The sequence below is a fragment of the Ambystoma mexicanum genome, chromosome 10, assembly GCF_040938575.1.
Source record: "Ambystoma mexicanum isolate Mex_15411 chromosome 10, UKY_AmexF1_1, whole genome shotgun sequence".
Taxonomy (NCBI): domain Eukaryota; kingdom Metazoa; phylum Chordata; class Amphibia; order Caudata; family Ambystomatidae; genus Ambystoma; species Ambystoma mexicanum.
Genome location: NC_090932.1, coordinates 10,308,463 through 10,334,567, shown reverse-complemented (window position 1 = coordinate 10,334,567; position 26,105 = coordinate 10,308,463). Strand labels below are relative to the sequence as shown.

The window sequence follows — 26,105 nt, the reverse complement described above, 5'->3', positions numbered from 1 at the left end:
GATAGCCGGCACTTCAGCATCCCTGCCCGTCTAATGGAAGTCACGTGATAGCCAGCACTTCAGCATCCCTGCCCGCCTAATGGAAGTCACGTGATAGCCAGCACTTCAGCATCCCTGCCCGCCTAATGGAAGTCACGTGATGTCCGGCACTTCAACATTCCTGCTCGCCTAATGGAAGTCACGTGATAGCCAGCACTTCAGCATCCCTGCCCGCCTAATGGAAGTCACATGATAGCCGGCACTTCAACATTCCTGCTCGCCTAATGGAAGTCACGTGATGGTCGGCACTTCAGCATCCCTGCCCGCCTAATGGAAGTCACGTGATGGCCGGCACTTCAGCATCCCTGCCCGCATAATGAAGTCACATGATAGACGGCACTTCAGCATCCCTGCCCGCATAATGGAAGTCACGTGATGGCCAGCACTTCAGCATCCCTGCCCGCATAATGGAAGTCACATGATAGCCGGCACTTCAGCATCCCTGCCCGCATAATGGAAGTCACGTGATGGCCAGCACTTCAGCATCCCTGCCCGCATAATGGAAGTCATGTGATGGCCGGCACTTCAGCGTCCCTGCCCGCCTAATGGAAGTCACGTGATGGCCGGCACTTCAGCACCTCTGTTTGCCTATTAGCACTCACATGATAGACGGTGCTTCAGAATCCCTGCCCACATAATGGAAGTGACATGATAGCTGGCACTTCGGTATTACCCAAATTGTTAGTTTACAATTGTTCGAATGAACAATTGACCGAATTTAAAGGGTCACAATTGACCTTTTCACAATTGACAGAATATATATATATATATATATATATATATATATATATATATATATATATATATATATATATATGTATGTATATATGGGTTTTGGAGGGTTTGGCGTTGGGGTGGGGGGCTGTGGGGGGTTTCCCCCCACATATATGGTACAATTGACCTTCACAATTCGGTCAATTGTGAAAAGGTCAATTGTCATTCGAGCAGTTGTAAAACGAACAATTCGTATACAACCGGCACTTCAGCATCCCTGCCCCCTAATGGAAGTCCTGTGATGCCGGCACTTCAGCATCCCTGCCCGCCTAATGGAAGTCACGTGATAGCCGGCACGTCAGCATCCCTGCTTGCCTAATGGAAGTCACGTGAAAGCCGGCACGTCAGCATCCCTGCTTGCCTAATGGAAGTCACGTGAAAGCCGGCACGTCAGCATCCCTGCCCGCCTAATGGAAGTCACGTGATAGCCGGCACGTCAGCATCCCTGCTCGCCTAATGGAAGTCACGTGATGGCCGGCAATTCAGCGTCCCTGCTCGCCTAATGGAAGTCACCTGTGTCACAGGTTTCCCCCTTTCTCACCTGTTTTCTTTGCCTGATGACTTCTTTAGGAGGAGTCTTCTTTCGTATGGTTCGGGTCTTATACAAGCCCGCTCGGCCGTCCTCGGCTTCCAGTGTTCGTTCAGCTTCGATGTCCGGGATCAAGGGGAAACTCCAGGAAATTCACAAAAAAGGATAAGAAGCACGCGGAGCAAGGATTCCGGGAAGGCTAGATAAGAAGGAGGGAAGGTAGATTGGAAGAAGGGTTTCCTGGATCCAGGAAACAACAGAATAGTACGAGGAAGAGTACGGAGCACACATCCGGTCACAGTTAGCAGCAGCGTTGAGTCGCGCGGGGCTGCGGAGGTGTGGCCTCTTTATAGAGCACGCTGTGCAGAACAGGAAGACTGGTGAGTAGCGTTCTGGGCTTGCAGCCATGTTGGTAGTATTATGGAGTGTAGACTCCGACGTGTCAGGGACCAGGAGGCCCAGAAAGGGTGAGTTTGATGGTTCATGACAGCATGCCTCCTCCGAAAACCCGTCCCGCCGGGTTTGCCCGGGTGTATGAGATGGAACCTTCTGAGTAACCTGGGAGTATTTAAGTTTGAGATAGGTTCCCAAGTGCGTTCACTGGGGGGATATCCCTTCCATTCCACCAGGTACTGGAGTTGGCCACATCTATATCTAGAATCACAAATTCTGGAGACCTCATACTCCAGTTGGTCATTGACGAGCACTGGGTTAGGCCGGAGGTTAGTTGGAGAGGTCTGGACGTATGGCTTCATTAAGGATGTATGAAAGACTGGGTGGATTTTCTTACAGGAGTCTGGTAATTTGAGTCAAAAGGCCACTGGGTTGATGATTTTCTTTATGGGGAATGGCCCATAATACTGGGGAGGTAATTTATTTGGTCGCAGATGCCGTGGCAGCAGCTTCGAGGATAGCCATACATTATCCCCTATTGAGTAGGAAGGGCTCGGTCTTCTTTTGGAGTCCGCATACAGCTTGGTCTGGGTCCTGGCCTTCTCTAATTGTTCTTCGGCTTCTCTTTGTACATTAATGAGTGTTTCAATCCAGGAGTCGACTGTGGGAACTGGTGTAGGATGTGGAAGGACCGTAGGTAGAACCGAAGGGTGGAATCCTTGGCTACAGAAAAAGGGACTGGTCTTATCGGCCGAGTGATCTGAGTTGTTATAAGCAAATTCAGCCACTGGTATTAAAAGGGACCAATCGTCCTGGACCTTGGTAGAGAAGCAACAGAGCTATTGTTCCAGGGTTTGGTGTACACGCTCTGTAGCTCCATTGGTTTGGGGATGGTAGCCTGAGGAGAGGGCACGTTGAATTCCTAGTATCCGGCAAAGGTGTTTCCAGAACTGAGAAAAGTATTGAGGCCCTCTGTCCGATATGATCTTAGAAGGGAGTCCATGTAGTCGGAATATGTGTTCCAGGAAAATTCAAGCAAGTTCTGATGAGGATGGCAGTTTATACAGGGATGTAAAATGGGCCATATGAGTAAACAAGTCAATGGTGACCATGATGGTTGTGTATCCCCTGGAAGGTGGTAATTCCACAATGAAGTCTGGAGCTATGAATTCCCAAGGCCTTGTTGGTAGTGGAGGTTGCTGTAGTAGACCCGCCGGTCTTTTGTTGTCGTGTTTGTTTTGATTACAGACAGAGCATGCCTGATCGTACAGTTGTACGTCAGCTTTCATTCCGGGCCTCCAAAATTGCCTTTGTATTAGTCAGAGGGTATTGGTAATACCACGATGTCCGGAGTAAAGGGTATCGTGAGAGGGGTTTATTATCCTTTGTTGTAGTTTTTGTGTTGGGATGACCAAGGCGTTATCTTTGAACAAGTATCCATGCTTAGTCTTCAAATTCCACTCGTTCTCGCCCGAGACGTCTTTCCAGAACTCAGAGGGTTGAGTTTGCATGCAGACTTCATCGAGGAGACTGGTTGCCTGAGCTACAAATATTGTATGGGGAAACATCTTAGGAAATGTTCGGTCTTCAGGGGGTTCATAGTCAGGACGCCGAGACAGGGCATCAGCGATTATATTTTGTGTTCCAGGAACATGGTGAATCTGGAACTGGTATTGGGCAAAGAAGAAGGCCCAACGGGCCTGACGGCTGTTCCTGCATTCCAGGGCCTGTATTACTTGGAGATTTCGATGGTCCGTGCGAACCTGGACAGGATGTTTAGCTCCTAGAAGTAAATGACGCCACTCGGTGAAGGCTTGACGGATGGCTAGCAGTTCCTTTTCTAAAACCGAGTAATGAGTTTCACTGGGGGTCAATGTCCATGAAAGATAGGCAATAGGGTGTTCCAGTCCGTCATCGAGTTCCTGTTTCAGAACTGCTCCGATGGCATGGTTAGAGGCGTCTGTTTCCACTAGGAAGGGTCGATATATATCAGGTTGAGCCAGGATGGGGGCTTGTGTAAACTCTGCTTTCAAGCGTTGGAAGGCCTTCTCCTGGACTGATGTCCAATGTAAGGGAGTATCTTTCTTCAACAAGGCAATTATCGGCTGAACAATCTAGGAGAAGGATGGTATGAACTTTCGATAGAAATTAGCTAGGCCCAGGAAAGACTGGATCTGTTTTACAGTGGTCAGAGTTGGCCAGGATAGTATGGCTTTAACCTTAGATTGATCCATTCCTATGCCATCTGGGCTAAGGACAAATCCTAGATAGTGAACAGTGGAAACATGAAAAAGGCACTTCCCGGGTTTTGCTAGAAGCTTGTGCTCACGTAGTCGTTGTAATACTGCCTTAACATGTCCTTCATGCTTGGGAGGATCCTTAGAGAATACCAAAATATCGTCCAGGTAGACGATGACGAAGAGAAACAGCATATCTGAAAACACCCGATCCATAAAGCATTGGAAGATCGCCGGAGCATTAGCGAGTCCAAAGGGCATGACCAAGTATTCATAATGACCAAAGGGTGTTCTGAAGGCTCTCTTCCATTCATCTCCTTCCCTAATACGGATCAGATGGTAGGCACCCCTGAGATCCAATTTGGTGACTATTACGGCTTCCAGGATGTCTGAGATCAAGGGTAATGGATAACGATCCTTAAGGGTGCACTGATTTAGACCTCGATAATCAAGACAAGGTCTGAGCTCTTTGGTATCTTTCTAAGAAACAAAAAATAGTGAAGCTCCGGCTGGAGACTTGGATGGGCGTATGGTGCGTTTTCTAGGTTAGTATCTAGGTATTCACGAAGGGCCTTCCTCTCGGGTTCAGACAGAATAAACATCCTTCCAAAGGGAGTCACAGCTGAAGGTTCAGTTTCAATAGCACAGTCTTCTGGCCTATGGACTGGTAAGGCTTGGACAATAGCAGAAGAGAACACATCGCCGTATTTCTGGTAGGCTTTAGGAACCTGGACGATGTTGGAGACCATGAGAGGACCTTGCTGGGTTGTTGAACGTTCTTCCGATGGTGTTGGAGAAGGATCCGGGAGTAGACAATGAGACATGCAAAATTCAGAACCTAGGAACAGGGAACCTGCTGTCCAATTGATGTATGGATTGTGTTTTTGTAGCCAGGGCATTCCCAATACCATTGGGTAATGGGCAGATTTTATGATGTCAAACTTTATCTTCTCTCGATGATGGTTTATTGCAAGCTCGATTTCCTTGATCTGAAGGGTTATAGGTCCAGAAGAGAGGGGTCTCCCATCAATTGCTTCTATGGGTTGCAAGGTGTTCCGGGATTTGTAGGGAATATGATGTTTAAGGACCCATTCCTGATCTATGAATATTCCCAAGGCCCCACAGTCCACTAGTGCCAGAATGGGGTAGGATTCCTTCTCAGATGACGATAGAAAAGCCTGTAAGACTACCAGGGAGTTTTGTCCAGGAGAGTTCAAGGATGGTATAGATGTGGAGCCTGCATTTCTCTCCTGAAACTGAGCTCCATCTAGGATCGGGAGCTGGCGTTTCCTGAACGCCGCGGAGGGGCTATTGGACATTCCCTGACTAGATGCTTGTCCGAGGCACAGTACATGCATAAGCCAGTATGGATCGTTCGCAACCCTTCTTGGGGGGATATGGGTCCACAGAAGGCCCCTAGTTGCATGGGTTCAGGTTCGTTTGTAGGAACAGAAGTATCTTCGGATTTCGAAGAGGTCTCTAAGGGGTTCTTCTGGAGGGGTGACTTGGTCTTCCTTTTCTCTGCCTTCCTTTCCTGGATGCAAAAATCAATCTGTAAAGCAAGATCCATAAGTGCCTGGTAAGAACTTGGACGTGCCACCCTGGCTAATTCATCCTTGATATCTTCATTTAGCCCTCTTCGAAAGAGAGTGAAGCAAGCTTCAGGAGGCCAACCCGCTTCTTTAGCCAGTTGCTTGAATCGAGTCACATAAGTGAGAATGTCCTGAGAGCCTTGCTGGAAATCGAGTAAACATTCTTGAGCACTAAAGACCTGTTCTGGGCGGTCAAACATGGTTTTAAGTGCTTGGATGAATCCGTCATAATCATCCAAAAGGGCATCTCCAGAATTAACTAATGGTGTGGCCCAGGCTAATGCGTTCCCGGAAAGGTGTGAAATAATAAAGCCCACTTTAGCCCTGGGGGTGGAGAAATAATAAGGTTTAAAGGTAAAGTGGACCAAACAAGAATCCAGGAATCCACGGAGGGTTTTTGCAGAGCCATCATATTTGTCGACAATGCCGCCCAATATCACACTGTCCTTTGTGGCAGAGTCGTGGGATAGTACCAATTGTTTTAACGTGGCGTTCTCAGCTTTTAGGTTTTGTACTTCGGTCGTTAGTTCTTGCATGCCGCGCATAAGATCCTGGATGGCCGCCTCCATGTCTGTATCGACTTCGGTCAGGTGGCATCTCAATCTGTCACAGGTTTCCCCCTTTCTCACCTGTTTTTGTTGCCTGATGACTTCTTTAGGAGGAGTCTTCTTTCGTATGGTTCAGGTCTTATACAAGCCCGCCCGGCCGTCCTCGGCTTCCAGTGTTCATTCAGCTTCGATGTCCGGGATCAAGGGGAAACTCCAGGAAACTCAGAAAAAAGGATAAGAAGCACGCGGAGGTGGTGCAAGGATTCCGGGAAGGCTGGATAAGAAGGAGGAAAGGTAGATTGGAAGAAGGGTTTCCTGGAACCAGGAAACAAAAGAATAGTACGAGGAAGAGTACGGAGCAAACATCCGGTCACAGCTAGCAGCAGCGTTGAGAAGCGCAGGGGTTGCGGGGGCGTGGCCTCTTTATAGAGCACATTGTGTAGAACACAAAGACTGGTGAGTAACGTTCTGGGCTTGCAGCCATGTTGGTAGTGTTATGGAGTGTAGACCCCGACGTGTCAGGGACCAGGAGGCCCAGAAAGGGCAAGTTCGATGGTTCATGACAACCTGATGGCCAGCACTTCAGCATCTCTGTTCGCCTATTAGAACTCACATGATAGCCGGTGCTTCAGCATCCCTGCCCGCATAATGGAAGTCACGTGATGGCCAGCACTTCAGCATCCCTGCCCGCATAATGGAAGTCACGTGATGGCCAGCACTTCAGCATCCCTGCCCGCATAATGGAAGTCACGGGATAGCCGGCACTTCAGCATCCCTGCCCGCATAATGGAAGTCACGTGATGGCCAGCACTTCAGCATCCCTGCCCGCATAATGGAAGTCACGTGATGGCCAGCACTTCAGCATCCCTGCCCGCATAATGGAAGTCACGTGATGGCCAGCACTTCAGCATCCCTGCCCGCCTAATGGAAGTCACGTGATAGCCGGCACTTCAGCATCCCTGCCCGCATAATGGAAGTCACGTGATAGCCGGCACTTCAGCATCCCTGCCCGCCTAATGGAAGTCACGTGATAGCCGGCACTTCAGCATTCCTGCTCGCCTAATGGAAGTCACGTGATAGCCAGCACTTCAGCATCCCTACTCGCCTAATGGAAGTCACGTGATGGCCAGCACTTCAGCATCCCTGCCCGCCTAATGGAAGTCACGTGATGGCCAGCACTTCAGCATCCCTGCCCGCCTAATGGAAGTCACATGATAGCCGGCACTTCAACATCCCTGCCCGCCTAATGGAAGTCACGTAATAGCCAGCACTTCAGCATCCCTGCCCGTCTAATGGAAGTCACGGGATAGCCGGCACTTCAGCATCCCTGCCCGCCTAATGGAAGTCACGTGATAGCCGGCACTTCAGCATCCCTGCCCGTCTAATGGAAGTCACGTGATGGCCAGCACTTCAGCATCCCTGCCCGCATAATGGAAGTCACGTGATTGCCGTCACTTCAGCATCCCTGGCACGTCACGTGATCAGCATCCCTGCTCTTGGAGTGGGGCCCATTCTTTATGGGGCCACAGAAATGCAAGCTTATAAACACACAGAGTGAAAATCTGGAAAATCCAAAAGGATGGACGTCGCAGAACCTTGTAGAGCATCGACATCCCTGTGTCGTTAACTTGCCGCAGGTGCAGTGCTCTTACGCCCACCTGTTCTGACATAACCAGGATAATCTTATGCATTAGCTCTGGCACTGAATCGTAGGCCTGTCCATGATCGGGGGTGGGGGGGTTTGGGGGGGAAATCATGGAGAGGTTTCTACAGATAAAGCATTTTCATTGCTCTATTGTGCACCAGTTGCAAACTACAGAAGCCCTTGTGCAGATTTTGTGGGTATAGACAAGCATGTTATTTATCTACGTAAGAGTCTAAATGGTGTGATGTGGGCACCGGTATCGTAGCGAAATGTAAGTATTACATTTGTTTAGGTAATTCATTTTTTAGGGTTAGGGTAGGGGCTAGGGTTATATTAAGGGTTAGATTAGGTTAGGGTGGAGGCTAGGGTTAGATTAAGGTAAGATTAGAGTTAGGGTTGGGGCTAGGGGTAGATTAAGGGTTAAATTGGGGTTAGGGTCAGGGTTTGGGTTAGGGTTAGTTTAGGGTTACATTAGGGTTAGGGTTGGGGCTAGGGTTAGATTAAGGGTAACAGTAGGCCTAGGGTTAGGTTTAAGAATTAGGGTTGGGGCTAGGGTTAGATTAAGGGTTAAATTGGGGTTAGGGTCAGGGTTTGAATTAGGGTTAGTTTAGGGTTAGGGTTGGGGCTAGGGTTAGATTAAGGGTAACAGTAGGCCTAGGGTTAGGGTTAAGAGTTAGGGTTGGGGCTAGGGTTAGATTAGGGTTAGGGTAGGGGGGAAACCCCCCAGACCCCAATATACGGAAAAACTTTACAACGGTACAATTTGCTGGCCAGTGCTGACATTTCAGCACTGGACAGTGCCATGTAACGATGTAAAGTTACAAAAAAAAAGCATGGAAATGCTACTTTTTACATATAAAAGTGCATTTCCATTGAAACCAGTACATGTATATTGTCGATGGACTGGTTTTGATGGAATTCCACTTTTACATGTAAAATATAGGTTGTGGGTGCTTTTGCATTCGTCGGTTTGTATTCGATGCTTTTGTATGTCGATCCTATTTTTTCGACGTGATCACTATAAACCGTGGGCACCACTGAGCTAAGAAGTTACTGCACCTCAAAGCGGGCATTTACCATGTTCCACGCCCCTCCTCATTGAGCGGACAACAAAAAGGAAGTGAACTGGCCTCAGGCAGTACCGCCATTTTATAGTTGGCGTAGGATTCTGCAACTTAGCAATCCGTACTTATTACTTGTAGTATTCACATAGTTTACCCTGAAAAGTCACGCATTGCAATTTGCAACTGTGGTCCACTTTTCCATTTGCGCCCGGCCGGGACGAGTGCATGTCCCAGTCTGGTCCTGGCTTTGTGAATCAGGGGTGAGGCACCAGCTGCAAAAGCTCAGGGCTTCTGCAAAGTTACTCCAGTGCAATGTTTTGTGATTGGCCCACATTTGTTCATCAAGATAAAAATAAAAGGGAGATTCCCCGCTTAAGGGAGAGCAACAGACCCCTGGAGCGGTGCCCACTAGGGAGATTCCCTGCTTAAGGGATAACAACAGACTCCTGGAACGGGGCCCACTAGGGAGATTCCCTGCTTAAGGGATAACAACAGACCCCTGGAACTGTGTCCACTAGCGCGATTCCCTGCTTAAGGGAGAGCAACAGACCCCTGGAACTATGCCCACTAGCGTGATTCCCTGCTCAAGGGAGAGCAACAGACCCCTGGAACTGTGCCCACTAGTGAGATTCCCTGCTCAAGGGAGAGCAACAGACCCCTGGAACTGTGCCCACTAGGGAGATTCCCTGCTTAAGGGATAACAACAGACCCCTGGAACTATGCCCACTAGGGAGATTCCCTGCTCAAGGGAGTGCAACAGACCCCTGGAACTGTGCCCACTAGGGAGATACCCTGCTCAAGGTGGAGCAATAGACCCCTGCAACTGTGCCCACTAGGGATATTCCCTGCACAAGGGAGAGCAACAGACCCCTGGAACTGTGCCCACTAGGGAGATTCCCTGCTCAAGGTAGAGCAACAGACCCCTGCAACTGTGCCCACTAGGGAGATTCCCTGCTCAAGGGAGTGCAACAGACCCCTTGAACTGTGCCCACTAGGGAGATTCCCTGCTCAAGGGTGAGCAACAGACCTCTGGAACGGTGCCCACTAGGGAGATACCCTGCTCAAGGGAGTGCAACAGACCCCTTGAACTGTGCCCACTAGGGAGAGTCCCTGCTCAAGGGAGAGCAACAGACCCCTGGAACTGTGCCCACTAGCGCGATTCCCTGCTCAAGGGTGAGCAACAGACCTATGGAACTGTGCCCACTAGGGAGATACCCTGCTCAAGATAGAGCAACAGACCCCTGGAACTATGCCCACTAGCGTGATTCCCTGCTCAAGGGAGAGCAACAGACCCCTGGAACTATGCCCACTAGCGCGATTCCCTGCTCAAGGGAGAGCAACAGACCCCTGGAACTATGCCCACTAGCGCGATTCCCTGCTCAAGGGAGAGCAACAGACCCCTGGAACTATGCCCACTAGCGCGATTCCCTGCTCAAGGGAGAGCAACAGACCCCTGGAACTATGTCCACTAGTGCGATTCCCTGCTTAAGGGAGAGCAACAGACCCCTGGAACTGTGTCCACTAGCGCGATTCCCTGCTTAAGGGAGAGCAACAGACCCCTGGAACTGTGTCCACTAGCGCGATTCCCGGCTCAAGGGAGAGCAACAGACCCCTGGAACTGTGCCCACTAGGGAGATTCCCTGCACAAGGGAGAGCAACAGACCCCTGGAACTGTGCCCACTAGGGAGATACCCTGCTCAAGGTAGAGCAACAGACCCCTGCAACTGTGCCCACTAGGGAGATTCCCTGCTCAAGGGAGTGCAACAGACCCCTTGAACTGTGCCCACTAGGGAGATTCCCTGCTCAAGGGTGAGCAACAGACCTCTGGAACGGTGCCCACTAGGGAGATTCCCTGCTCAAGGGAGTGCAACAGACCCCTTGAACTGTGCCCACTAGGGGGAGTCCCTGCTCAAGGGAGAGCAACAGACCCCTGGAACTGTGCCCACTAGCGCGATTCCCTGCTCAAGGGTGAGCAACAGACCTATGGAACTGTGCCCACTAGGGAGATACCCTGCTCAAGGTAGAGCAACAGACCCCTGCAACTGTGCCCACTAGGGAGATTCCCTGCTCAAGGGAGTGCAACAGACCCCTTAAACTGTGCCCACTAGGGAGATTCCCTGCTCAAGGGAGTGCAACAGACCCCTGCAACGGTGCCCACTAGGGAGATTCCCTGCACAAGGGAGAGCAACAGACCCCTGGAACTGTGCCCACTAGTGAGATTCCCTGCTCAAGGGAGAGCAACAGACCCCTGGAACTGTGTCCACTAGCACGATTCCCTGGTCAAGGGAGAGCAACAGACCCCTGGAACTGTGCCCACTAGGGAGATTCCCTGCTTAAGGGAGAGCAACAGACCCCTGGAACTGTGCCCACTAGGGAGATACCCTGCTCAAGGGAGAGCAACAGATCCCTGGAACTGTGCCCACTAGGGAGATACCCTGCTCAAGGTAGAGCAACAGACCCATGCAACTGTGCCCACTAGGGAGATTCCCTGCTCAAGGGAGTGCAACAGACCCCTTGAACTGTGCCCACTAGGGAGATTCCCTGCTCAAGGGAGAGCAACAGACCCCTGGAACGGTGCCCACTAGGGAGAGTCCCTGCTCAAGAGAGAGCAACAGACCCCTGGTACTGTGCCCACTAGGGAGATTCCCTGCACAAGGGAGAGCAACAGACCCCTGGAACTGTGCCCACTAGTGAGATTCCCTGCTCAAGGGATAGCAACAGACCCTTGGAACTGTGCCCACTAGCACGATTCCCTGCTCAAGGGAGAGCAACAGACCCCTGGAACTGTGCCCACTAGGGAGATTCCCTGCTCAAGGGAGAGCAACAGACCCCTGTAACGGTGCCCACTAGGGAGATTCCCTGCACAAGGGAGAGCAACAGACCCCTGGAACTGTGCCCACTAGGGAGATTCCCTGCTCAAGGGAGAGCAACAGACCCCTGGAACTGTGTCCACTAGCGCAATTCCCTGCTTAAGGGAGAGCAACAGACCCCTGGAACTGTGCCCACTAGGGAGATTCCCTGCTTAAGGGAGAGCAACAGACCCCTGGAACTGTGCCTACTCAGGAGATTCCCTGCTCAAGGGAGAGGAACAGACCCCTGGAACTGTGCCCACTAGGGAGATACCCTGCTCAAGGGAGAGCAACAGATCCCTGGAACTGTGCCCACTAAGGAGATTCCCTGCTCAAGGGAGAGCAACTGACCCCTGGAACTGTGTCCACTAGGGGAATTCCCTGCTTAAGGAAGAGCAACAGACTCCTGGAACTGTGTCCACTAGGGAGATTCCCTGCTTAAGGGAGAGCAACAGACTCCTGGAACTGTGCCCACTAGCGAGATTTCCTGCTTCAGGGAGAGCAACAGACCCCTGGAACTGTGCCCACTAGGGTGATTTCCTGCTTAAGGGAAAACACCTTCTCAAAGCAACAGACCCCTGTGTCCGCTAGGGAGATTCCCCTGTATGAAGGCAAGGACGGGCAGGGGCTGCCCGACGTCCTGCAGACACACACCGGCTATCACCGCCGGTGATAAAGAAACGGCAGACGGAGCGGGTTCTATCAATGTCTGCTTTATTCCTCACATAACAGAACTCCCTTCCCCCCTCTGCCTGCTTCCCTAGCCCCAACATCACTTCCCCTGGGATACGGCCCTAACGCGGGCCATCCTACACAACGATGTGGCAGGGTTTTGTCACTCACACTCGTGACATGACATCGCCCCCCTTTTTAAGATAACAGGTCACTTACAGTTTGTCAGTCCCTTTCCGCAATCAGTCTCGGAGGCTTCCTACGACATCTCTTAGGAAGGCGAGTCACTGGCGGGGGCAAGGCCTCTCTCTCACCGCCGTCATCTTCTTCAGACTGCTCCCCATCACCAAGGTAGGATTCATCTGCCTGTCTTTCATCAGTACTGTCAAAAGTCTGTTCCCACCCAAGGGCCAGGGAGGCCCCGACCTACTGGAAGTGGGACAAGTTTCTCGTCACGGACGACTGTCTATACCCACTGGCGGTGATCATGGTGCCTTTCTTGTGGGTCATTATGAGGTGGTCGGGGGCAAAAGTGGCGTCTTCCTTTCGACCCTTTGGTTGACGTACCAGTACTTGGTCTCCTAGTTCGATGGTGCAGTCCTGAGCCCGCCTGTGGGTATTAGCTCGGTCCTTCATCTTGCTCTTCTCTTGCTGATCTTTGTCCCTCGCTTGCTGTTCGAGCGGCATTGGCGAGGCCTGGGTGGGTCCTTAGGTAGCCTCATTTTGATGTGGCTCCGAAACATTAAGTCTGCGGGACAAATTCCTGTGGTGCTGTGGGGGGTGTGGCGGTATTCCCACAGCATCTGATAAAGAGCTTGCTTGAAGGGTTTGTTGAGGATGGAGGCTATCTGCAGAGTCCTCTTGATACTTATCGACAATGTCGTTGGCTTGAAGCCATCGCAGGATCACTTTCCTGTGCTGAAACCACATGCACTTCGCAAAGTTTTGAAAGTCTTGGCTAGTGAATGGCGGGCCATTATTTGATTTTATAACTCTCGGGATTCCGTATGTTGACAGCATGTGGTCCAGTACCGGGATCACGCACGTGGCCAACGTGCTCTCGACCAGCTGGGCTTCCTGAAAGCGAGAGTGTTCATCTATCAGTATGAGAACGTACGTGCCGTTGAGGAGAGGGCAAAAGAAGTCCACCGCCAACTCATACCAGACATTTTCGAGGAGTGGGACATTTGTAATGTATTTGGGTGTGGAGGCGGAGACATCCCCCTACTATATCCTCTATCATGGTGTCCAGTTTGGGAAACCACACCTTCTGTTGAAGACACCGCTTTGTTGACATCACCCTCCAGTGACCTTCATGTGCCAGCCTGATTATTTTCTCTTGTAGTGCCTCTGGAATGACCACTTTGCAGCCTTTGAGGACGATGTGGTCATCGACAATGAACAACTCGTTCTTTACCAGGTCTAGACACCGGATGTCACCAAGTCTAGACACCAGATGTCATCTTGTATGGCCTCGTTCTCATTTCTGGCTTGATGTTTTAAGTGTGAAGTTCTTTCCTATTTGATTCAATGAGTCACGATGCTGAGAGCCTTGCCCTGCTCGGACGCGGCCGCAAGGTGAGTGGCTGGAGGTGGTGCACCACGTAGCGAATATACGCATCAGCAATGGATGGCCCTGCGTGGACCAGGCTTGTCGGGTGGCGGGATAGCTGGTGGTGCCGACCAAGTGGCACAGCGAGTAGAGCGCTCGCTTTGACATCCATGCAGAGCCTGCTAACGCAGTTTCAAATCCCGGCGGGGCCAAACTCAGCCTTTCATCCTTCCAAGGTCGATAAATGAGCACCACACACCGTGGGTAATAATAAGCAGCGCTCAGATACCTGAGGGTTCGTAGCGCTATACAAATGCCAAATTATTATTATTATTATTATTATAGGTAATCCGCTGGTTTGTACTGCTTGCCTGGGTGTAGCTGGATGTCGAATTTATAGTCTTGCAGGAGAAGACCCCATCTGGCGATCCTGGGGGGAATTCTGGCCTTTGGGTCCACATAGATCGTTAAGACGGCCTGATAGTCCGTTATGACAGTGAATGCCTTCCGGTATAAGAACAGGTGGAAGTATTCACAGGCCCATACCACCGCCAGACTCTCCTTTTCCACCTGAGAGTATGCCTGTTCTGTGGCCGTGAGGCTCCTGCTGGCATAAGCCACAATGAATACGTTTGAGTGGTCGACGGGGTCTCTCTGTGTCAGGATTGCTCCCAGTCCCACAGGGCTCGCATCCACAATTACTTCAGTCTTCCTGTGTGTGTCGAAGTACGCCATGTCCTCGGCCCATGCAAATCATTTCAAAAGTGCTCTGGCAGTCCCTTGACCATTCGAACGGCTGGTCTTTGCGGGTGAGTAGTCAAAGCGGGTTGCTTACTGTGGCATAGTCCTTGAGATACCTGGAGGAATAGCTCACCAGGCCCAGGACGAACTGTAGGTCAGACGTGTTCTGAGGGGGTTGTGCCGTGTTGAGTGCTGGCACTTTGTCCGGGTCAGGCCACATTCCTTTTTCTGAAAAGATGTGCCTGAAAAATCGAAGCGACCCTTTTCCAAATTCACACTTTGATTGGTTGAGGGTGTGCCTGGCGGCCTACAGTGCAGAACACACCCTGTGCAGGGCGACGTCATGTTCTTCGTTGTATTTTCCAAAGACCAACATGTTGTTCGAATAGTTGAAATAGTTGGGTACATGCCGTATGACCGGCTCAATCACCTGCTGTTTGTCTAACTCCTCCTCCACTTGCCTCTGTATATTCACAGGTATGTCTCTGTAGTGTTGGGCCACTGTACAAACTTCAGGATTAATACGCAGTTCTATCCTCCTGCGTTTCAGTTTTCCCAGCCCTTTGAACAACTTTGGGAATGCCCCTTCCACGCCTTCTGAGATGGCGAAGTACTTGTGGGCCATTAGCTGGCATAAGATGTGAACCAGCCCATGTTGACCGCCATCCTGAAGCTGAGTATGCAGCCACTGTTGACATCCGTCTTTAGGACGTGTAGCAGGATCTTCGCCGCGTGGGTCTTACGAGTGCACCAGGCTGTTATTATGCCCTTGCATGGTAAGGGCGTGGTTGACCCATACAAATAGATGTCAACTGTTGGCTTTTTGAGTTTCGGAGGCTAGGCACAGGCGTTGTAGGCCTCTTTGCTTGTCATATTAACTGTCGCCCCTGTGTCGATGAGGAACTCTAGCGGGGTGCCATTGACATGTAGTGCGAGTACGGGCTGTGTTCGGTGGCGGTACTGTTGTTGAGAGCCCACACATAGCCCTTTTTTCGTTCATCGTCTCCCGATGATGGGAACTCACTGTTCGACTGCGACGTCATCTCTTTATATCAGACAAATCTTCTCCTGCCGCTTTGCCTGGCGTCTTCGGGGGGTGGCAATGGTTGTCTCCTGTGTACATGCTTCGGTATTTGCATTCTTCCTTTCTCTGACCCCTGGGCTCACCTTACTGACTGTTGCCCGATGGGCTTGCCCTGGTGCTTCTCAGTTGTTCTTGAAACCTCTGCCGGCTGGGCATGTTGAAAGGTGCATTTTTGCAGACAGCCCAAAAATGGTTGTCTCACCCGCATGCGGCACATTGCTGTCCCAGGGTGGGACATTCGCCCATGTGAGGATACTCATACCCGCACCTGAAGCACGTGACTTCTGACCTTCTGCCTGCTTGGTTCGGTGCCGTAGACTGTCGTTGATGGCATCTGTTTCTGCAGATTTATGCTGTATGGTGATTTTCCCCAAGCTGTCAAGCTGGGTCTCTACCGTCGCTTCCATCCGAGCCAGAGCTAGAATGTCCTCCAGCAAATGCTGTTTCTGCAGTAGTTTCTTCCTGAATGCTTGTGACTCGCAGCCTGTGATGACTTGAGACCGCAGGGCCTCTTCATTCGAATATCGGTGGAATTCACAGTATTTAAGTTTGGTGCAGAGCCTCATTAAGAAGTTATCAAGGGACTCCCCTTTGTCCTGACGTGTTGTATGAAAGATGTGCCTTTCATAGTCTATGTTGGTGTGGGGTGTGAAATATTCAGATAGTTTTTCATGCAGGTTGCGATACGACGCACTTTGCAGGTTGAGTAGCTCCCCGCAATGTCTCGTACAGCCGACCCAACTATCATGGACAAGGTGTTCTTTAGGCGGGCATCGTCCGTGAGCCCCATGGCCCCCACATAGAACTTGAAGTCTCTCGCTAAATTGCATCGGGCCCCAGGTTACTGGTATCACGCAAGTTGAAGGCGTGGGGCAGATGTACTACCTGTGAAGCGCCCCAGGAAGGGTTTGCTAGTCCTGCAGCACCTCCCGGTGTGTCATCCGCCAATGTGGAGGAGGCCGCCTGATCCGACATGATGGGTGGCTAAAGGTGGCCCCACTTGGGCTTGTGATACGATGTCTTTTGTCTTTTCCCTTCTAGCTATGGTCTGCTGGGTGGTTGACCAGGACCTTGTGTTCTTCTGATTACACTAGTCTAGCTGTTGCCCTCGGACCCTGTGTCCTCCTTTCCTTCTTGCTCTACTTCCGGCGTTAGCTCCGGTTGCTGGGGTGCGGCTACGGCATCCCTTGCCTGCCCCCGTGCAGAGGGTGATGGCTGCTGCCCACTCGTGGCCTGTTATGAAGAGGGAGAGTGCTTTCCTTCCCCTGAAGTCTGCTGGCCGCATGTGACCTGTAGAGTGCATTGAGGAGGAAGGGGGCTTCCCTTCCCTCCTGTTCGTTCTGGCGATGGAGGCCCCTGCCCTGGCTGTGAGTGGAGGAGGGACGGGCTTACCACAAAGAGGCTCGCCGATGCACGTAGCATATACCCAAAGGCATTCTCCAGGCCCACCGTGCACCACAGCACCTGCTGCACGGCGTGTGTCTGTTCCCTTCATCCCCAATGTGAAGGCGAGGACCGGCAGGGCTGCCCAACGTCCTGCGGACACACACCGGGTTTCACAGCCGGTGATAAAGACGCAGCAGACGGAGCAGGTTCCATCAACAACTGCTTTATTCCTCACACAACACAGAACTCCCTTTCCCCCCTCCGCCCACCTCCCTAGGCCCAACAGCACTTGCCCTGGGGTATGGCCCCAACACGGGCCATTCCACACAATGATGTGCCAGGGTTCTGCCAGTCGCATTCGTGGCATGACACCCGGCTTAAGGGAAAACAGCTTCTGAAAGCAACAGACCCCTGGAACTGTGTCCACAAGCGGTTCAGAAGGTCTCCAAGAAGCTCTGAGCTTCCAGTAACTGGAGCCATTAGAATCCTTTTGCATCTGATGAAGCAGTATTTTTATCAGGCTAGAATAGTGCACTGCAAACACAAGGAGGCGCTTGCGACAGGAACTGTGGGCAACCCACTGTGCAGCAGAAGAGACCCCTACCTGTCGCAGGTCGTAGATGGACAGGATTATGGAGAGGACGGACATGAGTATTATGGCGGCGGCGTATTCGTTGTACTCTTCAGCGAACCACAGACACACGCTGAACAGCTGGAAAATGTAGAATGGGTTCAGCACCTGTGGAAAAACACAAAAGGCCTTGAGTTTGGAGAACATTGGGACGCTTGCTGCTCAAAGCATTAATATTGCCTCGAGACCCAATAAACACACAGCATAGAAACCAGGGTCAATGTCGTAGCCCAACAAGCTACAGAAAAAGCATTCTGTATTCCAAGGTCACAGAGTTCCACAGAGCAAAGCAGGTGGCATGGCGGCGTGATCCCTCTGCAAATATGACCTTGATATGTCTCCTTAAAACCGTCAGTGCAGGCAATATCAGTAGTGCCCAACTAAAAAGGAGTGGGGGGCTGGGGAGAAGAGAGGCGTCTGAATGGGAAGGGTGGTCTTGATAGAGGGCCAAAAGTGGAAACAGGGGAGGGAGATGTGTCCCACTAAATCGGACCACCGAGGGTGTGAAACACGTTGCACATAAATGGGGCTGGACACAGAAACTAGGCAGACCACGGCCTGACCACGGGGCAGAGGGTACACCCCACCCTTGGAGAACTTGTGTGGGGGCAGGAAATGTACTAACAAACAGTACTAAAAACTCGCCCTTCTGCATCACCTCTCAAACTCTGAACTAGACACAACCATACCTCTACACCACCACAAACCGCACGTACTTCACACCCCCACAACAATGAAACAAACCACACATAATCTCGCCCAATACCACATGGCGGCCACCAACCGAAAATCACACCTACGCTCAGTGAACGGTGTGGTCGAACTGAAGCTGCCAACAGTACATCACAGCTCTTTGGCTCTTTTTCCCGCTCAATCCTACTTACCACCCCCTTCCGCCAGACCAGAGACCATGCAAGTTGCATCAGTACAGAGTATAACATAACGTAAACTAAACCTTGCAGACCCTAAACTCAATTTTCAGGGCCTGAAAGGTGTTGGGTGCCCTCAAATCCAGAGTCATGCCCACCAACTAACACAAAGGAGTGCTAATTATTTGTGCTGACTCAAGGGATCAAGCTCCCCAAAGGAGTACCCATTATACCTCTTCCTCTAAAGCGAACTGGGTCTAAGGGTCGCTTCTTTGACCTGACCCTTTGCTTCTTTAGTTCATAATCCAAGTCTGGGCAGTTTGATATCCACGCAGACACCGTACAGAGCACTGAATGGGGAAGAAATGCATGAAAGGGCACGAGCAAGAGAATGAGGTCGACCTACAATGGTCAAACAATGCGGCAATGCTGCAGACAGCAAGGGCTCAAGGGGGTCTCTGGGGAGGAAGCCCCGACAAGAAGTGCAGGACCTGGGTTATTACTGCATAGGTTATTAGCCGTCCACCTCTGTGGTGTTCTGTTTGGAGGGCCTCGTCTTCACAAGTAGAGAAGACCAGTCGGTCAGAATCAGGGCAACCAACGCTAGAGAACAGTGAAAACGATGCAGATAGTGCTACAAGGCCAATCCCCAAAGGGCCTTCCAGGAGTGAGGCTGGATGGCAATATTAGTGTATGGGTTCTTTTTTCAGATCTAATAAATACCCAAAACTGGCAGTATTGGTGGTTTGCAACACAATGGCCCCATGTTACACATGTTGGGGATAAGCACAAGGGGGTGGTGGTGCTAGGGAAACCAGGACATACATTTAGCTGTGTGTATGGTTGGGCTGAGTGGGCATAAGTCTGGGGCTCCGCCACGCTGCTGAAGCCTGTGCGTCCATTGTCCACAGCACGGGGCCTCGATACAGCCTGCAGTATTACCTGTCTAACCTTAGCTGCCGCTGGGGCATCATCAGGACATTACAGCGACAGAAGGAAATACTGCGATACACCACAACAACCTAGCAAGGGATTGGAGGAAGCATTGTGACTACACCGAAAAGAACTGTGGAATTGCAGTTTCTGTAATAATAAAAGAGGAAACCCTATTTTGGGATTGGAGGGAGCACCTGCACTACAACATGCCAACTTGGAAAACGCTACACAATACAACACAATTTCAGACTCATGGATTGGAATAAGCATCACGACACCACAAAGTACTATGGGATTGGACTTTGCATAGCAATAAAAGAGGACAACCTTTTGTGGCATTGGAAGAAGCACCCCAATTCTACATGACAACCTATTCAGAGATTGAAGGAAGCACTTCCTACTGTGGGACTTGGAGTGAGCACCACAGTTCAACACAAAGCCAAAGGACTGGAGGATGCAATGGAATACAAAAGGACAAGCTACGAAAGGATTGGACAAAACACCCACCGATCCCGAAGCAGCATGCATCCTACTGAGCGAGGCTGTTCCATGCAAGGAGACCATTGACCTTCTCTGTAGCCACCCCTGCATCATCAAGAGCTGGAACTGCACCAGCACTCACTGGACTGAGCCTCTTATGGGATGCAGTGCCCGATAGAGTGCTATCTTAAGAGGCACCACTTGAGAGCGGGCACTGAATAATACGCTGAGAGTGTCCGGTTACTGAAGCCACCTCTCGCTGGCCCTTCTGTACAGTTGGTGTAGAAGCATGTGGCCAATTTGTGACCCAAGTTCATGAAGTGTGCAGCAAAGGAGCTCAGTGAACGCATTCCTGGGGCTTCCCCTTGATCATCACTGGCCTAAGGTTTCATCGGATGAGAGCCCATCCTGCTCTACAACGAAATGTAAGCTGCCCGCATGGTCACATTCCATTGTAGAGCAGGATGGGCTCTCAAGAGGTAAGCTGCCTGCATGGTCACCTCTTGAGAGCCCATCCTTCTCTACAATGGAACGTGACCATGCGGGCAGCTTACCTCTTGAGAGCCCGTCCTTCTCTACAATGGAACGTGACCATGCGGGCAGCTTACCACTTGAGAGCCCGTCCTGCTCTACAATGGAATGTGACCATGTGGGCAGCTTACCTCTCGAGAGCCCATCCTACTCTACAATGGAACATGACCATGCGGGCCGCTTACCTCTTGAGAGCCCATTCTGCTCTACAATGAAATGTGACCATGCGGGCAGGTTAGCTCTTGAGAGCCCATCCTGCTCTACAATGGAACATGACCATGCGGGCAGGTTACCTCTTGAGAGCCCGTCCTTCTCTACAATGGAACGTGACCATGCGGGCAGCTTACCGCTTGAGAGCCCGTCCTGCTCTACAATGGAACGTGACCATGTGGGCAGCTTACCTCTCGAGAGCCCATCCTACTCTACAATGGAACATGACCATGCGGGCAGGTTACCTCTCGAGAGCCCATCCTGCTCTACAATGGAACATGACCATGCGGGCAGGTTACTTCTCGAGAGCCCATCCTGCTCTACAATGGAACATGACCATGCGGGCAGGTTACCTCTCGAGAGACCATCCTGCTCTACAATGGAACATGACCATGCGGGCAGCTTAACTCTCGAGAGCCCATCCTGCTCTACAATGGAACATGACCATGCGGGCAGCTTAACTCTCGAGAGCCCATCCTGCTCTACAATGGAACATGACCATGCGGGCAGATTACCTCTCGAGAGCCCATCCTGCTCTACAATGGAACATGACCATGCGGGCAGCTTACCTCTCGAGAGCCCATCCTGCTCTACAATGGAACATGACCATGCGGGCAGGTTACCTCTCGAGAGCCCATCCTGCTCTACAATGGAACATGACCATGCGGGCAGCTTACCTCTTGAGAGCCCATCCTGCTCTACAATGGAACATGACCATGCGGGCAGCTTACCTCTTGAGAGCCCATCCTGCTCTACAATGGAACATGACCATGCGGGCAGCTTACCTCTTGAGAGCCCATCCTGCTCTACAATGGAACATGACCATGCGGGCAGCCTACCTCTTTGAACAGGAGCTTCCAAATGGGCGCAATCTCCACTTCTATGGCATTCGGACCCGTGACATGTCTCCTGTGGAGGAACATCAATTCATTGTCATTCTTTACAACATTTGGGGGATAAATCACTTTTAGGAAAATTAAGCCACAAATTCTCCAACAAGAGCATGCATTACAGTTACTTTCTGGTGGGAGGGGTACATGGCTTGAAAGAATAGAATTATAGCGACCCCCGCCCAGATAATTCCTGAGGCGTATCCTCTTGAACTCTACCCAAACTCTGCCCCCTTCAAAGCCACGTGCCCACACATACACATGCATCCACAGGATAAGAGCGGAACATCAGAATGCTGTTGCCATGACTACATCTTCTGCTAAGACCCACGCACATCCCCCAAACTGCTCAAGGCCATTCCATCCATCAACAATAAAATCAAAAGACCAGGACAACACAAGTGTTTTAGGTCATGAAATCCAGATCGCAAAGGAGTGGAGCACCCAGCACTCATTGCCCGATTCAGGGGTGTCTTTCCTTGAACTGATGGGCCACGGAGCGCCCTGGATGCATGTGAAGACCCCCCCCCCCACAGCTGAAATCAGTACTTACTTCAGTTGCAGGGCAGGGTGTGTCCTAAAGAGCGTCAGCCCACCTCCCCCCGCAGGGATGGTTTGAGGGGTGCAGGCAGAATCTACCTTCTTATTTGCCTCAAAAGCCCTCATCTTCGAATCCAATCTTCAGGGCCAAGTCAAACAAAGACTTTGCAGGAGATGTGAAAAAAGACCTTGTAGATGGATTATTGGAAGAGATTGCAGGGTAGAATTAGGCAGAGGGATGCCAGGCGTTTCTGAAACCTGGGGCAAAGGGTTGCAGGGAGTGTGACAGGATGTGCAGGGGAGAGGAAGGGCGAGAAGTGCGCCCAGTGGAACAGTGCCCTGGGTAAGTGCAAGGAAGGCAAGGCCTCCAAGTGGAACACACCCCAGAAGTGCAAGGAAGGCCAGGTGGCAGTGCAGGAGGGGCCCGAAGGCAAGCGCTAGGGGCTGGGTGGGTGGGCAGGGGTGACAGTCACGTAACTGAGTAGGAGGATCAGAAGGTTAGCAGGGGAGAGGCAGAGAGAAGGAAGAGGAGAGAAGGAAGGTCTTTAAGAGCTTCCAGTACTTTATGTGGTCTGGCTCAAGGCGGAGAGTGGCAGGGAGGCCATTCCAGATGGAGGCACCTGCAGAGGAAAGATATCTACAACCCAGTCTCTGATGGAGAAGCGACTCACCCGCAGAGAATTGGACGTACACGAGCAAAGGGCTCTGTAAGAAAGATACTTAGGAAGAAAGCATTGGAGATAGTACAGGCCCCAGCCCCAGAAAGTCTTGTGGACAATGCAGAGGGTCTTGAACTTGATCCTTGCAGCCACCGGGAGCCAGTGGAGGGATTTCAGAGCCGGAGAGATGTGGTCCCTAGGCTTGAGGCCAAGAAGAAATCTCGCTGCCCTGTTTTGGATGAGTTGCAGAGGGCGGAGGGTAGAGTTAAGTAGACTGAGAAAGAGGCTGGTGCAGTAGTCAAGCCTAGAGAGAACCAGGGCTTTGGAGACAGTGAGCCGCCGGGTGAAGGTGAAAAAAGGTAGAATACCTCTGAGGTGCAGTTGCATATGGGACTTTTGGAGATGTCCGTGATGTGTGGAGAGAAGGAGAGAATAGAGTCAAAGATGATTCAAAGGTTTTTTGCCTCACAAGAGGGTGAGGGCAGAGGGCAAGGGAGGCTGGCCAGAGTGAAAGGCTCAAGGCAGAGAGTGGCAGGGTATTCTAATGAAAATATTTTAACAATATGTGGCAAACATCAAACAATGTATTCACTGATAATTTCCTTTTCTGGTAAAAGAGTGCCTCATGTCACATTTCTTTCTCTGATGTGAATCTAAACATTACAAAGGTGATATCTACTGGTAAAGAGCAATATTGTCCCTCACATTTATAAAGATATTTGTTGAGGAAGGTCATGTGATGCTGGAAATGCCTTCTGAAGGGACAGGGCCTCCCGTCCTTGTCCTATCACTTCTCTATGTTTTCTGCCACTGAGGTCCCGCCGGGACCCCTGGCAGTGCAGCTCTTCATTCTTATCTTTTGGTGAACATCCCCCATGGGATACCCTTATAGCATCCGTGGGTCCTTGTACCCCTTGTGTGTGTTTTTGGGGTCCTGTGTGTTGTCCACAGAGCAGGGTATGGGTTGGTGGAAGCTGAATGTTGACTTGGCAGTGGCTCCGAGTGTCCTCCATTTTTGGAACACCCAGGCCCTGCCATAGGGATCAGTGGATTCCTGACAGAAGGCAAGATGGCCCCTGTGGCCTCTTGGTTTCTATTGCCTTTTACCTTGTTTCCCAAAGTCCTGGGAAGCCCTGACTCTATCCCTTGATCCAGAATAGCTGTTGGGCGGAAATACCATATATGATTCTGGGGCTGCCTCCTGTCAGACTGACTGGAGCCTTCCCAGGTGTTGTGTGTTGTGGGTACACCCTAGGGGTGGGACCTGTGTGAATGGAGTCCGAAGTGAACACACATTCTGTGTTGGGGGTGTCTAGTTTCTGCGTGTGGGTGAGTGCAAGGGCTCAAACGGAGCACCCATCAGAAACTTCAAAACCAAATTCAAATCCCAAAAACGGCACCTGGAAAGCGGAAAGACATTAGTCAGCCCTTTTAGAAACTGCAAAATCAAAGGTATCTTAAAGTAAGAACACTCTTCAGACGAGCAGGGCCGGACTGGGAACCAAAAGTGGCCCTGGAAAATGTTTTTCAAAGTGGCTCATATTTCGTTGAATGATCGAGCACAGAGCATGAGCCCAACCCTTCCATGAGGGAATTCGGAGTAACCCCAAGAAAATGTTGAATACAATTAGTCAAAATGAGTGCATTTAAAGCATGCTTTAAACATATAAGGATTAAAAAGGGATATTTTAAATAAGTTCATGATCTCTCAAAGTAGAGCTTTAATGATAGAGGGGCCTGGGACATTACACATTTTGCAGATGAGAAAAACGAGTATATCCGGTATTAAAGGTGCCAGGCAACATGCATCCCTAATCCATTTCATCCTATTCCTGTGCTGAGAAGAGCACGCAGATAAAAGGCATTCTGAAACAATCATTGGCAATGCCAACAGTTTTGTCTTTTGTGTAGGCATGGGAAAGGCATTTCCCAGACATTGACGTAGTGGTATTAACTGGAATGTAGCAGCTGCAAAGTGGTGAGAGTAGCTGGGCATATAATCGCAGGGCTTTTCAATGCCTAATATTGATACACAAGCTTAAACTTTTGGCTTTGCCAATGCTTGATTGTAACATGATTTTATTGAAGGATGGGCATACGGCTTTAATATGGAGTGGCTGAAAGCAGACGTGGTTGACATTTCTATTACACCAGTAGCGCTTTTACCATTCCAATCAAGTCATTAACTCTCAGAAGACTCATTTGGGAAAACACTGACAGGCACTTTGAACACATAGTTTGATGGAAAGGCTTGATAAAGTTAGCTCAAAGAGATCCCAAGAGGACGTGTTTTGGATGCAGAGGGGCAGAACACAGGTGGAAATGGCAATAGGGATTAGCATGGCCATGGGCAGTCAATGGGTCTGTAAATAACCAATACAAGCTTTGTTTCCCACCTTATGTATTTTTCCCTAGCTGCACTCTAATGCAAGATTTTCATCTTATAGGTGGCACTTTAGCCACAACTAACAAAAACGTTGACTTGGTATAAGATCAGTGAGTCATGCCAACGTAGTGCCAGCAGTGTCCCGACAATGTGGCACAGCACCTGTGCGTTCAACCATAGTGGTAAGCTCATCAGTGTCTCTACATCGCCAATGACAACGTGTTTGCAGGTTGCACTTTTTGTTAAGGTGAAATCCATATTGAGAGTTTGAGGCCTTCTTCAGCAGCATACATCCAAAATGTCAAAACATCAGGTGGGTGTGTAGTCACAGTACATGATGACATTGTTGTTGGGGCATTAAGTAATACATGCTTTCTTCTAAAATACGAAACACATTTTTAAACTGTCAATAAGCACAAATGTCTAGTGTGGATGTTAATTATGACTTGTGCAAGGACTGCTGACTGATGGCGAGAGTGGGTGAGGATGAGCACAGGAATTCAGTGAGGAAGGTCATGGTGACATATTGGAAGTGTGTGCATGTGGATGAGAGGCCCTTCTGGATATGCAAGCGGTGGGCTGTTACAAAACACTCTATAACTGGCTCGGAGTGCATGAGCCGAACGAGTGACAAATGGGTCACTGAGCGTGTGTAAATGGCAAGGGGCAGGGGTAGTGATATATGCATGCATGAGGAGGGCAGCAACCGTCACTGTGGGTTGGATAGGGGAACAGTTATCATTGTGTGGAGCGATTGTCCTGAGTGACGTGGTAACAGCCTCAATGGGGGCACGAGCGTGGATGAGTGAGTGGATTTAGAATATGTGTAGAGCTGGAGGTGAAGAAGTTAGGGGTGTGTGCCCCAAAT

General features: G+C 50.5%; 1 protein-coding gene across 1 annotated transcript in view; it reads right to left on the bottom strand.

The window, feature by feature from the left end:
- Window positions 1–26,105, bottom strand: part of LOC138491098 (probable cation-transporting ATPase 13A4) — a 1,104,196-nt gene that overhangs the window by 647,470 nt on the left and 430,621 nt on the right. The window contains exons 6-7 of the mRNA XM_069617413.1: window positions 21,602–21,671; window positions 17,710–17,844 (exon numbers count right to left, since the gene is read on the bottom strand). Coding sequence (XP_069473514.1) covers window positions 17,710–17,844; window positions 21,602–21,671 — 205 coding nt within the window. The remainder of the gene's footprint in view (window positions 1–17,709; window positions 17,845–21,601; window positions 21,672–26,105) is intronic.